The sequence below is a fragment of the Naegleria gruberi genome, assembly GCF_000004985.1.
Source record: "Naegleria gruberi genomic scaffold NAEGRscaffold_39, whole genome shotgun sequence".
Classification (NCBI taxonomy): domain Eukaryota; phylum Heterolobosea; class Eutetramitea; order Acrasida; family Naegleriidae; genus Naegleria; species Naegleria gruberi.
In genome coordinates, this window is record NW_003163288.1 from 8,969 (window position 1) to 22,272 (window position 13,304).

The window sequence follows — 13,304 nt, forward strand, 5'->3', positions numbered from 1 at the left end:
GGAAGTAACCTTCTTCAGGTCTATCTTTGTTGCCCACATTCCCTTCTGAACAAATTTCAAACATCTTTGAATGTTGTCCATCTTGAAGGAACTGTCCTTTATTCCTAAATTGACCTTCCTTAGGTCTAGAATAAAGCGAAATTGATCCGAACCCTTCTTGGGTACAATGTTTATTGGGTTCAATATTGTTGAACTGTTTCCAATCTCTATTACATTGGAACTCAGCATCTCTTGGATTTCCTGATCCATCCAAGAGGTTTCCTTTGGAGAGAAATTCTTCCTTTGTTTGAATTCTTTCCAAAGGGTGGGATTTGAGTAGATTGGGACTCCATTTCGAATCCAATCCACTATAAATGGGTTGAAGTTGTAACTCTCCCACTGAGGTACAAACTTGTTGAGACGGCAACCTACCAAGTCAGAGGTCTTGTTTGAAAGCTCCTCCACCATTGTTATTGTACTTTGGCTTGGAATCTCCTGACTTTTGAAAAGAGGAACCACTCTTGTTGTAATTGTTGAATGGCTTTGAATAGCTGTTAGGGATGCCACCTTGATGAGAGGACGGTTTTTGAAACTTTTCTTTCATCTTTAGAGGTTTTTGGATCTTGCTGGTAATGGCATGCTTTACTACAGATTTCTCTCTCTTCTTTTGGCGAGCTTTTTCTGTTATATCAGCAAACGTGTTGCTTTGGATGAAGGGTTGAATAAATTGGTTCGCAACATCAAAGTTACTTTCGAATAAACCTTCTTCTAAAAAGATTTTCTCAACCTCAGAGAGAAGAAACACCAACTCAGTGATTTCAATGATGTTGGTTACATTTAATGGATGGCTCAGAGCAAACTGAAGTAATTTAGACTTCAAATGTAACATTTCCATCATCTTTTGCAAGCCTTTGGATTGAATTTCTTGCAGACGAGGATAGTTACGAGAGTTGTGAATGACAGATTCAAATCGAGCCATCAAAACTTGAACTCTATTCAACAACGCCTCATTGGAAGAGTAATGACGAAGTGTTTTGGCTGAGACAAAACTTAAGACATCTCCATCGGATAGTCTATCACCAACTTCGTAGTTACGTCTAATCTCCTTGATAGTAGTTAGACCCCAATGTTTACCAGTGAAATCCTCATCAGCGGATTCCTCATCAGGGTCTTCATCAAGTTGATTAGCTTGTTGCAGAACAGGAGGAACAGCTTCGAGATGCTTTATTCTCTCACCCAAAGAAGTGATGGCGTTGAGAATAGCATCAAGGTTCTTTTCAGAACCAGCTTGGTTGTTATCCAAGGTTTTGGATGTTGGGTCAACCACAGAGGGGAGTGAAGCTGAGCTACCATTGTCAGTTACTGGGATGTAACCTGACTTGTAGGTAGAAGTTGAGGATTTGCTTGCTGAAACTCTTTGACGAATGTTGGAAATATTCGCCTTGCTTGGTGTTTGAACCATTTCAATATACTTAATTTTTTTGAGCATAAAATTATTTATCAACTCAATTTTATTGTTTACAATTTGTCGAAATACTAACGTTGCATCGTTCCTCGCAACTCTACAATAACTAGCAAACATACATTGTACACAAATGCAGAGTTGTTTCAAACGTTAAATATGGAAATATGGAAACTCAAATATCCAAGATTATTTGAACTTTTTAGAAAAAACCTTTCTATGTTTTCAGAAGAAATAGGTGAAATAGCTTTTAGTATGATGGCTTCTAATCAAAATCTTTACACTGAGAGTGCAATGTTGAAAAATAAGCGTAGACATTTCAAAATTCTTAACAAAATCCATGAGGTGAATAATGTTTTCAACGAAAGTAATACTTTTAAAGACGAATCAGTGGATAAACAAGGATTTCACTATGGCAGTACAGAGGTGCAAGAGTGTATTTCTGAGTTGAAATTAATAATTGAGGAAACAAATAATGGCTCATTAAGAAGACAAAATTATGAAACAAGGAAGAAAAGATATGTGTTGCTTCCTTCATTGGTAATGATTGACCAAAAAACGGTGAAAAAGTGTTATCTTGAAAACAATGATCAAGAATTAACCAAGGCTCTTAAAGTATTAAGAAGGGGTTTTCTTGGTAAAAAAACAATTGATGAAACCAAAGAGAAGGTTATTAAGTGTCTTTATAAGCACAACATTATGACTCCCCAAGAATAAAAATATTTATTTTCAAATATATATATATATTTAATTGCTTTCTATTGATGATCATTTTAATAAATTTATTGGAAATAACATATAATACTAATATATACACCTCTTTATTACTACCACAAACAGCCTTAATTCCTTAAATACAAAATGATAATCCTAAGCAAGTCTTGAAATTAATCAAGTCATATATTAAATGTATTGATTGTTGTAATGAACTGGAATATACTTGTTAGGCCTGTTTGGAAGGGTCAAGAATAACACACGGAACCTTTTTTCCTTGATATCTCAATGATACGTTTCGGATCTTCAATAGCTAGCTGTATTGAATAAAAGTCATTAGAAAAGGACTCAACCTGACAAACCTTCTTTGTTTTTGTATCAAAGCATCTCGTTTCTTACTCACTTCATAGTTGCCAGCAATACGTTGTCCTGAATTTAAGGGTTCATTCAGATCAAGAAGATCACATAATTGACACGTATCATAATACGTAATGGATTCTATTGAACTTGTTCTGCGGGTGTTAAAGGATTAGCAAGATTTGTTGCCGTAAAGAAGGCACCTCCAAATTTTCTGTGAACTGAGCTTGTAAAATGCTGTTGATTGTACTGCCCTTTAGCAATGAATTCTGCCTTTTTGGAGAAGGATGGCCATGATTCCAGTTCTTTATCATAGCAACAAATTTGAGAGAGTTGCCTTTCAATCTTGATTTAAAATTGGAGATTTTGATTTCATGCCCTGATCAGATTCGGATTCAGATAATAACTAAGCTGGTACACCAAAGTCTAAAATCAAGATATCATCCAATTATCGCACTTGACTATTCAACATGGCGATCAAGTAAATGTTAACGTTGAAATTTGTGCTCTCAGATCTTACATGTTTGCACATCAATTTTAAAGAAACCAATAACAGCTTGACGGATCAGAAAAGCAATTATTATTCAAGATTATTTTCGAATGTATGGGCAAAAGTTTTGAGAGAAATAAGAGCAAGCTTACCAAGTCCAAGAGCAAAGCTAAAGCAAAATTGGAGGGTGAGAATTCAAATAGTGAATCCACTGTAAATGAAGTTGAAGAGATCCTTAAGAAGAAATCGAAGAAAGGTGATAATGATGTATCAAAGAAGAAGAATGAAAAGAACAACAGTAAGAAGAGAGTTAGAGAGGAAATTTCAACAGATTCAAACAGTTCTACTAATTCTGATAATTAATTGTAAACAATCACGTCCTTTCGGAATTTAATTTAATAAAAAAAATGGGAAGACACATTTTAACTTCCTTGCAACAATTTCGGTTAGTTGTTTTATTAGATTATTCACTCTGAATTCATCATCATTTTAGAATGTGTTTCTTCATGTAATTGTGTTGGTAATTGTTATTATGTAAAATTGAATGTAAAGAGGGCCCAAAGTAATGGTAATTTGTTATTTAATTTATTTATGTAGGTTGATTTGATGAAGATTTTAATGCAATAGGTGAGTCGGAGTACTACAATAATTTAATGGTAATTTGTTTAATTTGTTTAATTTATTTACAATTATTCAATTTAAATACAATAATATTAATTGATATTCAACAATTTAATTAATCAGCAATGGTATTTGCAGAGGTTGATTTGATGAAGATTTTAATTCAATCGAGTGAGTCACGAGTATTACAATAATTTAATGGTAATTTGTTTAATTTATTTAATTTATTTAATTTATTTAATTTATTTACAGTTATTCAATTTAAATGCAATAGATTTATTGGGTAATGATGAATAATTTAATAGTAAGTAGCTTGTTGTTGTTTCATTTCTGATGAATTAGATGAGAGGAAGTGAACGCTTTTAGTTGGAAGCAGGAAGTGAGTGAGTATATTTTTTTTCAGATGGATTTAGTCGGAATTTCGGAACTTGGATTGACGACAACTCGACTTGGAATTTTATTAGAGTTGTGTGTAAATCATTAACAGTTTTTCGTTAATGATTGATGACAATTATGAGGCAAATTTTATTGTGAAATATTGACGATTTTTCGCTAATGATTAACGTTTTTTGATAACAATTTTTCAATAATATTTAACGTTAAACATTATTGAAAAATCGTCAATAATTTACGATAAAATTTAGCGTTAATTTACCTGTAAATTTGAAATTTTTTTCCCAACAAACGTTTACGTTTTTATTTCGTTTTTTTTGTTAATTATTAACGAAAATCAATAAAGTTTGACTTGAATTTTTGTTAACAAAAGTGCGAAAAAATTAATGAAAAAATAAAAATATTTACGTGGAAATATTTTAGCGGGATATACGAAATAAACCCGTATAAAAAATTATTCAGTAATATTCGGTCGCATCTGTAAGAAATCAACAAGAACTTGGAAAAATATTTCAAAAATATTGGATCAACATCAGGTACATCACGACTCTGTTGATTCTTGGAGTAGTTTCACATCTATTAACTCCAAGAATTTCACCACATCATCTCATCATCATTTAAATAATAGTATTACTAGTAATTTTTGGAATTTAATCCTTCATCATGATTTGGAAATAATTTTATTATTTGGAAAAATTCAAGTTGGTACATCATCATCGGAACAACTACCAACCATCATCATTGTTATTTATCATCATTATAATAGTAATATTTGTGGAAATAAATCTGATAATAGTAATATTTTAGTGAAATTTAATATGGCCATCGTCATCACTGCCAGATTCACATGATAATTTGGAAAACTTTTAATCTAGTATTGTTCAGCATGGTCGATTCCATCAGGTAAAATCACTTCCGAACATTTCCCTATTGTTTATCATGATGGTAGGTACATGTATATTTTCAACATGTACATGGACCATATCTCAACATGTACTTCACCAACTTGGAAAATGTCTTTCATCACTACTATTCAAATACATAATAAACAATATATTTATTATCAGATTTTCATCATTTTGTGTTTTTGTCAACTTCGGGTTATTCATGGTCACCAATCATGATTCATGCCAAAAGTACACAGTCAATCTTCTTGAAACATTAATAAACTTTTATTAGTACTATTGTAGATGTACTATATCAATTATTTCGTCTTGTTTCGTTGAAATCATGAAGATTTGGATTTTTCTGTTTTTAATTAAATTTCATATCACCTACACCATATTTGTTGATGTAAACTAGACTAGTTACATGTAAATAATCCATTGTTGATTCTCTAATCATGTTTTATTGTGTTTTTGTGTATTTAGGTTTTTGAAATCTTGCAAATTATTCTGAGGTTGTTCTTCATATAAATATGATTTCTCACTTCATGATATGAGGAGGGATTGATATCATGATTGTTTGGAAGTGTTGTACAAATTTTGGACACTCCCTGAATTGAAATCAGGAAGAAAGAGTCTAATCTTTAGCACCATATAAAATATGACTTTTGACGATGGTTTTGGTCTATTGGTTGTTTCCTCAAATATTGGAAAAGGAGAATGATAAACACCTTTTCTCAACATATTCTTTATTTATGGAAGTTATGACCATAAGAATGAATTTCGCATTACCAAACCATGCGAATTTATTTAGTATGAAATTTATTCGCATAAATTTTATTCGAATATAATTGCCTGGAACAGGATCAATACTATCCTGTCTGCCACAATGACAAGTTCTTCCTGTAGACGATTATTGTAACAACAAGAAATGTGAAATAAAACAATTTTTGTTTAATTGAAATTTTTTAAAACTCGTTTTTTCTCTTTTTCAGTGTTGAGTGTTTTCTGAGCATTCTCAAAACAACAATCCGAGATGAAATGAGTACTGGTTCACTTGTGTACTCACTTTCGAATCCTAGTATGAAAGGAATAGTGTGCTCATTTTAAAAAAACTCTCGAGAAAAAAATTTACTGGGCAATAAAAAGAGGTACTCAAACATCTTACAGTCATTTGTAGATTTTCAATAGGATTGGATAGTGGATTTGACTGTGTGGACAATCTTTCATTTTGGATTTACCTACCGGATATGTTATAAAAATCGTTTTGGGATCATAAATAGTGATTTTTTTGTTTATTGAAAGGTCACTCATTTCCTCTTTGCAATCCTATTTAGTTGCATGAGATGGCAAATTCAGAAGAGTCAAAACAAAAAAAAATGATCAAAAGTCTTCTTAACTCATATTTGCTGTTGTTTGTATTGATTGTGTACGTGAATTGTGCAAATGTGTTGATCAATGTAAAAGATCTACCTAATGATGCAGTTGTAGAGATCTCTGGTGATAACCCAATTACTATTACTATTCCAAATAGAAGTTACACTACACCTTTCAGTTTAAAACTTGATGGAGTCAAAAAATTTGTGTCTTCCTCGGTAGGATGTAAAATTTATACATTTGATGTTTCATTGGATAAGCCTTATTACAAAGGAAATTCTTCAATAAGAACAGATATTCAAAATATTTTCTTTGGAGATCGTGTACGCTACAGATTTACAGACAGTAGATGCTTTCGTTTTGGATCAGAATTCAGTTTGTACCCTACTGCTGATGGTGCTGAAAGTGTTTGTGGATGTTCAACATTCTTTACGATAATACATACTGGATTCGGATTGGTAGACAATTCTACTATTCCTGATGCCTATTATCCTTTGACAATTACCATCAAACCAAAGTTCCAACAATATTCCACACGCCAAGAGTATTATTGTACAGTCAATTCCATTTCTTGTTCTAAACAACACTGTGGATGCAATTCTGGAGGAGTTAATCTTGATGAAAGTAGTTTTTTGTTTCCTCCCGTAAGCAATTCAATTAATAGATATGGAAGTACAAGAAGTGTTTCATTAGCCATAACAATTTCACAAAATATTTATTTAATAATTTTATTGATTTTCTTCTTTTTGTATTTACAATAAATCATAAATTCTATTTACATTAAAAATTTTACTTTTTAGAAAGAGAGTATGAGATTGCCAGATCAATGACACAATTTCAGCTCTTAAGAGAAAATGGCTAAACGTCACAAAGCTTGATCAGCAGAAAAGAAGCAAGTGCAAACAAATGATTGAGGAAAAGGATTCTATATTAAGCTGCTCCAAAATCGACCTTGTTACCAATGTGGAAGATGTAATTGCTTTCAGGGGATGATATTCCAAATATATTCCTCCTCCCTTACTGCTTTATTTCCAGTGAATAAGCAATTTTGAATGTACTTAGGACAATTATTACTGCTCAAAAGATAAATGGCCAATCAAAACTCATTCCAATCTATGGAGCTAATCTGTTCATATTTCAAAATGGCCAGTTTATGAAATCTAACTTAATAGTGGATAAATACTCTTCCATTCAATGGAGACAATCTACATTAACTAACATCAACGCACCAGGTGGTATTGCCATTCACAACCAAAACATCATCTTCTCAGATTCGTACAACAATCGAATACTTTCGAATGGAACAATTATCACAATTGCTGGAAATGGTTGTAGCGGTTACAATGGAGATAACATGTTAGCTACATCTGCTCAGATCCTAATGGCTTGGCAGTCAATTCTCTTGGTGAGATTCTAATTGATGACACGTATTACAATCGTATTCAAAAGATACTTTCGAATGGGACGATTATTACCGGTGATGAAACTTTCAATGGAGATGGTATTCTAGCAACGAGTGCCAATATTAAAAACCCAAATGATGTTGCAGTTGGTAAATTGGGAAGAAATTTACATTGCTGACAGCAACAATCGAATAAGAAAAATACTTTCGAATGGAATTATAACAACAATAGGAGGAACTGGCGCATGTGATTTCAATGGAGATGGCATGGATGCTACAACTTCCAATATGCTCTCCAACTGGTATTGTGATCAATTTGGTCAATTGTACATTGTTGATTTTATGAATGGAAGAATTCGTAAAATTTATACGAATGGAACCATTACAACAATTTTAATGGAGATGGAAAATTGGCATCCACTATGGAGCTAGTTATTGTACTGAAGTGATGGTAGGTCAGATATTGAAACAATCGAGTGGGGTACTGGATTATATTCACAAACAATTTGGGTAAGTTTTTGAAAATTCTATTGTAAATGTAAAATGGTAGAGTTATTCATAGAGATATCAAACCTAATGAATTAGCCGAGTTGGTATTGAGTATGTTGGAGAAGGATCCAGAGAAAAGACCGGATGCTAGCTCCATTTTGAAACATAGTTACTTTAAAAAGTAATTCGTTTAGTTTGTAAATTATTAAATTCTCTTGGGTCACTAAGTTTAGTGATTGAGAATTTATACCATTGATTGCATGGATTGAGAATCGGTCGTTGAATGTTGAGGAATATTTTGAACTGCTTTCTGATTCAAATTTTGGAATGTGTTGTGAACTTCAGTTAAAGATTCGGCTACTTGCTTCTCAACATGATCGAATAAATCCTCCGTAATAATATCAAAATCTGCATACTCATCTATTTGATTATTGAAAGAATCCAACTCTTTCACTAAGAGCTCAACATCTGATATAGAAACTCTAGAAAGAATAGTTCTATTTTCTGTGAATTGTTCCAAATATTTCGTCCAGATATCAAATGCCATTTCTTGCTTTTGTTTCTCAATCTTTGTCAGTTTCTTATCACTCTTTCTAATGCTCTTTACAAATTCAGCCTTTCCTTCTTCATTCAAATTCTTTCCAAACACCAATTTTCCATTCTCTATTAATTCTTTTGATTTTTCAAAGAGTTCTACTTGTACCTGGACAGATTGATTACCTAGTTCCTTATATTGTCTCACTTCTTCCAGGAAGTTGAAACAATCTTCAAGTTGACCATTACCTAAACAATAATTCTGGAAACGTTGCCTTTGAGCTGGATCCTTCATGGTATCTAGAACCATAACAGCATTAACAGTTTGGAGTTTGGTTTGATTGGCCGAAGAGGTCTTCAAGCTTATTGCAAATATCACAATAACCATTGGAATAACAATTAGAATGGACAATCCAAGCAATACCAATGACGTAATATTTGAATAGTATCCAACATGTGTTGCAATGATACTATGATTAAACAAATTATCAAGAAATTGTGAAAGATACATCTGATCATTTGCTTCAGCATTCATAAACTCTGAAGTGTTCATAAAGAACTGAGCTACTATCAAATTAGTCAATGGAGGTAGGTCTCTTGTTCCATTATTTCTGCCACCACCACCACCTGGCCTTCCTCCTCCTCCACCACCTCCTCCAGGAGGTCTATTTCCTCCTCCTCCACTGCCACCTTGATTGTAATATGAGCTATTTCTTAATTTATCACCCCAAGAACCAAGATTCATATTAGTTCCATTGAATGTCATATTGATGGTCAGTTCCCAAACGTTAAATATTTCCAAAGCTTGTAAAGCAGAGGTATTTCTAGAACCATTCAAATATTGGTAATTATCATCAAAAGTTGGAAAATTATCCAAAATATTTTGAATTGAGCTTGTGAATGTTCTCTTACTTTTCTGGTAGAGCTGCAGAGGATACCTTGCTTGTACTGAACCACGATTGAAAGCTCCCAATCTGACAGCTGTCTTCATGTCATTGTAAGAAGAAATTGCTGTAGCTCTAGAAGTCAAAAGCTCAGCAACATGATACTCACTCACAGAAATATATTGTAAAATAGTAACAGCTGCAATACAAAGCAATACCAAAATATTAACTACAAGTGCCAAAACTGACATTAAAGAAACTAAACTAAACTTGACTTGCTTATATCTTCTTGGTAGACAACAACACAACATACTACAACAACATCCGCATGAAACCTTAGCAACTTCCAAATGTTTAAACATTTGCGCAATAGCTGAAAGTATACAAAACACAACCATTGCAAAACATGAAGGTTCCTTCTCAATTGTACCAGTTGTTGAACTATGTGTGTCCTTTCCAATATCATTTTCATTGAGGTCTTTGATAGCTTTACCTTTTCTTTTCAGAGAATCCTTGTCTATGGTTGGTCCCAAACCAATCGGTGACATGGTTGTGCCTCTCATTCCACCATACATTATTTCATCAATGGCCATCACACTATCATCATCATTTCCAATTAGGGAATCACAACTGAGATCTGTTTGTTGAGAGGAAAAATCATCGGTCATGGACATGCCACGTTCTCTTGTTAGGTTGGGAGAGAGGAATTGGGAAGAGGAGGTTTGTTGTTGTATGTCAAAGGAAGCTCTGTTCATTGTTGAATTGATCATTGGATTAGTATTCGAAATCAAACTATTCGTTTCTGTCATTCCTACTGTGAAACCTTGCTGGCTGCTTTCAATCTTCTCCTCTGCATTACCAGAAGATCCTTCCAGAGGAATAATTGTATTCTCACTACTCGTTAACATCTAATTGTTTTTTTACAGAATGGATAATATTCAAAAGACCAAACTAATTGAATAAATGTTGTGTGGCTTACATATTCTTCATCCATGAAACAAATTACATCTCTTTCTTGTCGTTGTATTTTACAATCATAACGAAAATTGATTCTATTCTTGTCTGTGAGACTACATCTTGGGATTTTGACAACCTAAAAGAAGCAAAAGCATTTGGGATTAATTTTGTAACGAAAGCAACTCGAAATTCATTCACCTTCTCCAACAGAATAAAATACTACTAATTAGTTCAGTGTATTACTAGAAAGACTATTCGATACTTTGTTATGAAACTTAAAGCTCATTCAAAGACCATCATCCACATGTAAAACTGCATCAATCGATTCATAATATTATCCTACTAATAACCATACAAAAAAACGAAACACAATGCCAACAGTCCAACTTGAAGAAATTGAATTACAAGAATCAGGGCAAACCACTAGCACTCAAATAGTACAAAAGGTGGACGAAGTTGCTCTTCAATCAACATCCAATAATGTTGCCACTTCCAATTTGCTCGCTGTTCATAATGATTATACTCAATTGTCTAGTGTTGGATCCTCTGTTGGATCGTCAGTGATGAAATTTCAACAACAGGAATCTGCTATCATCACTGCTGGAAAGGCAAACTCAACTACTGGTCTATCTGTTGGTGAATCAAGATCTGCCATTTCAAAGAGAACTGCCACATCTCTGAAAACATCAAAAACTAAAACATCCAGAACTTCTACCTCTGTTAGGTTGCGTACTTGTTGTGGTACAATTGAATTGAACTGTGTGAGATTAATATCCTTAATCGGTATGATTGTTAATATTGTTGCATTCTTTGTCATTCTAGCAATGACCATCCAAACATTCGTAATTACTAGCGCTCCAGTTGTTGACATGTTGGTCAACTTTGGTGATGTTCAAATTGCTTATCAAGAAACTACAAGTAGTGTCTACAAGGGAGTCATTTTACAAAGCAATGATACTGCCTTTTCATGGTATTCCAATAAGGATCGATTGATAGATTCCTTAAACCAATTACTCACACTAGTTCCCGCAGGAACTGCCAATGGAATTCTGAATGGTTCCTCTGATGCACAATCTCTTCCAATCCTTGCCACTCACAAAGCAATCATTGATACTGTTGTCTACCTGGGTGATTACAATGCCAGCTCTGCAATGATGCAAAGGAACATGTCCAAATCGACAGAAAGATGGGACAGAGGAATGAAGTACTTTATGGAAACAGTTTCCAATTTGGCCCAAAGTCAATACAACAGTATCATTTCCTCCATGACAACCAATCTTGTGGTCATTAGTGTTTGTCTTGTGGTTGCAATTCCTGTATGCATTGGAATCTTTGTCATGACCATCAAGAGAGAAAGAGAACTCTCCGAAAAGTTGAAACATGCCAATATTGTTCTGCTGATGAATACTATGGCTGATCCATTCTTTAGGGATTTGTTTGGTGATTATTGCAATTTACACAAACCTTCCACATATTCTCGTTTCAAGTTACTAGAAAAGTTGCAACACATCAAGATGAGTATTAGAAAACTCATTACACTCTCATTGCATCGTGATGATGCCAATTCCAACTCGAGTTATGGCAATTTGGATTCACAAATATCATCATCAAGTTTAAGCTCCACCACAACAATAGGAGAAGGTGAAGAAGAAGTTTCCATCCGTAGAAAACTCTACAAACATTTGGTCGAATTGAATGATGAATTTGTTGAACCTCAGACTGTTGCTGCTTCCAAGAAGAAGAATTTGAATAATAATATTCATCTTGATGATTTCTTCAATATCAGACACATGATAGAAGACTTTGAACCAATAACAACAACAAACAATCATCATGGAGGAAATGACAATAATCATAAAGAATCAACACCACTCACTCCTCACACTCCCTTCTTCCAATTCCAATCCTCTCTGCTGACTGCCTCTGTAGCTGGAAGCTCTGCAGGTTCTTCATTGTTGGGTGGAAGTACATTGCTGGGTGCTGGAAATCAACAGGCCGGAACAAGTAGTAGCAGCTTTGGAAGTGTTATGAATGGAGGTAATAACAATAGAAAGAAACAAACCAAGCTAGAGGTCTATTCAAATTTGGTGGATCAGGCTCAAGGCTATGTCGGTGAAGGTTTGTTGCCAATTCACGATAAGTTTAAAAAGCAATTACAATTCCCTGCCAATACTAGAAAGCTCATGTTGAAGAATTATCGAATCATGTTCAAACAAGAGTTGGAAACGCTGTTGCAAACAAAGTAAATGTTGAAAGGTTTGATGATGAAGTATTTTTTTATTTTTGATAAATAAATTTTTAATTTCGTAACGGTAACTTATTTACAACACAGTAATATCCGTCCTCTGCTTGTAAACAACATTGATATCAAACAGTATTGATTAGTTGTTATGGAATTGCAGAGATAATGCGATATTAGACATGAAGATTCTCTGCAACTTGTTTGGAAGTTGGCATGAGGGCACTTGAAGGGCCATTCATTGTAGACAGTTGACCAAAACAAAACAATAAAAAACAAGATGAGCAACAACACAAACTCTTCTTGTGGTGCCTTTCTCTTCACTTCTATATCTGTTGAAAGCAATCCAGAGCAGCTGGGAAACATCTGTCCAGATACCATCATCAATTATCTTGTGGCAGCAATCATCTTGACATTGGCATTATTCTTCTTCACATCAAGTCTTATCATGCTAATCATTTATGGTTGGAAAAACAGACAAATGAAACAAAGTAAAATACAGACAGAGAGGTTGGCCTATGT

General features: G+C 33.7%; 4 protein-coding genes across 4 annotated transcripts; 2 read left to right on the top strand and 2 right to left on the bottom strand.

The window, feature by feature from the left end:
* Nucleotides 1-415: 415 nt before the first annotated feature.
* NAEGRDRAFT_70190 (uncharacterized protein) lies at nt 416-1,441 on the bottom strand (the record flags this gene model as incomplete). The annotated part of the gene is made up of 1 exon (XM_002674554.1): nt 416-1,441. The coding sequence occupies one exon, from the start codon at nt 1,439-1,441 to the stop codon at nt 416-418; it is 1,026 nt and encodes a 341-aa protein (XP_002674600.1).
* Nucleotides 1,442-1,699: 258 nt separating this feature from the next.
* NAEGRDRAFT_70191 (uncharacterized protein) lies at nt 1,700-2,158 on the top strand (the record flags this gene model as incomplete). Its single annotated transcript, XM_002674458.1, has 1 exon — nt 1,700-2,158. The coding sequence occupies one exon, from the start codon at nt 1,700-1,702 to the stop codon at nt 2,156-2,158; it is 459 nt and encodes a 152-aa protein (XP_002674504.1).
* A 6,029-nt stretch (nt 2,159-8,187) lies between these two features.
* Nucleotides 8,188-10,494, bottom strand: NAEGRDRAFT_80560 (uncharacterized protein; the record flags this gene model as incomplete). The annotated part of the gene is made up of 1 exon (XM_002674555.1): nt 8,188-10,494. The coding sequence occupies one exon, from the start codon at nt 10,492-10,494 to the stop codon at nt 8,413-8,415; it is 2,082 nt and encodes a 693-aa protein (XP_002674601.1). The 3' UTR covers nt 8,188-8,412.
* Nucleotides 10,495-10,767: 273 nt separating this feature from the next.
* NAEGRDRAFT_80561 (uncharacterized protein) lies at nt 10,768-12,854 on the top strand. Its single transcript, XM_002674459.1, has one exon. It carries the CDS (start codon nt 10,915-10,917, stop codon nt 12,787-12,789), a length of 1,875 nt encoding a protein of 624 aa, XP_002674505.1. The 5' UTR covers nt 10,768-10,914; the 3' UTR covers nt 12,790-12,854.
* Nucleotides 12,855-13,304: the final 450 nt, after the last annotated feature.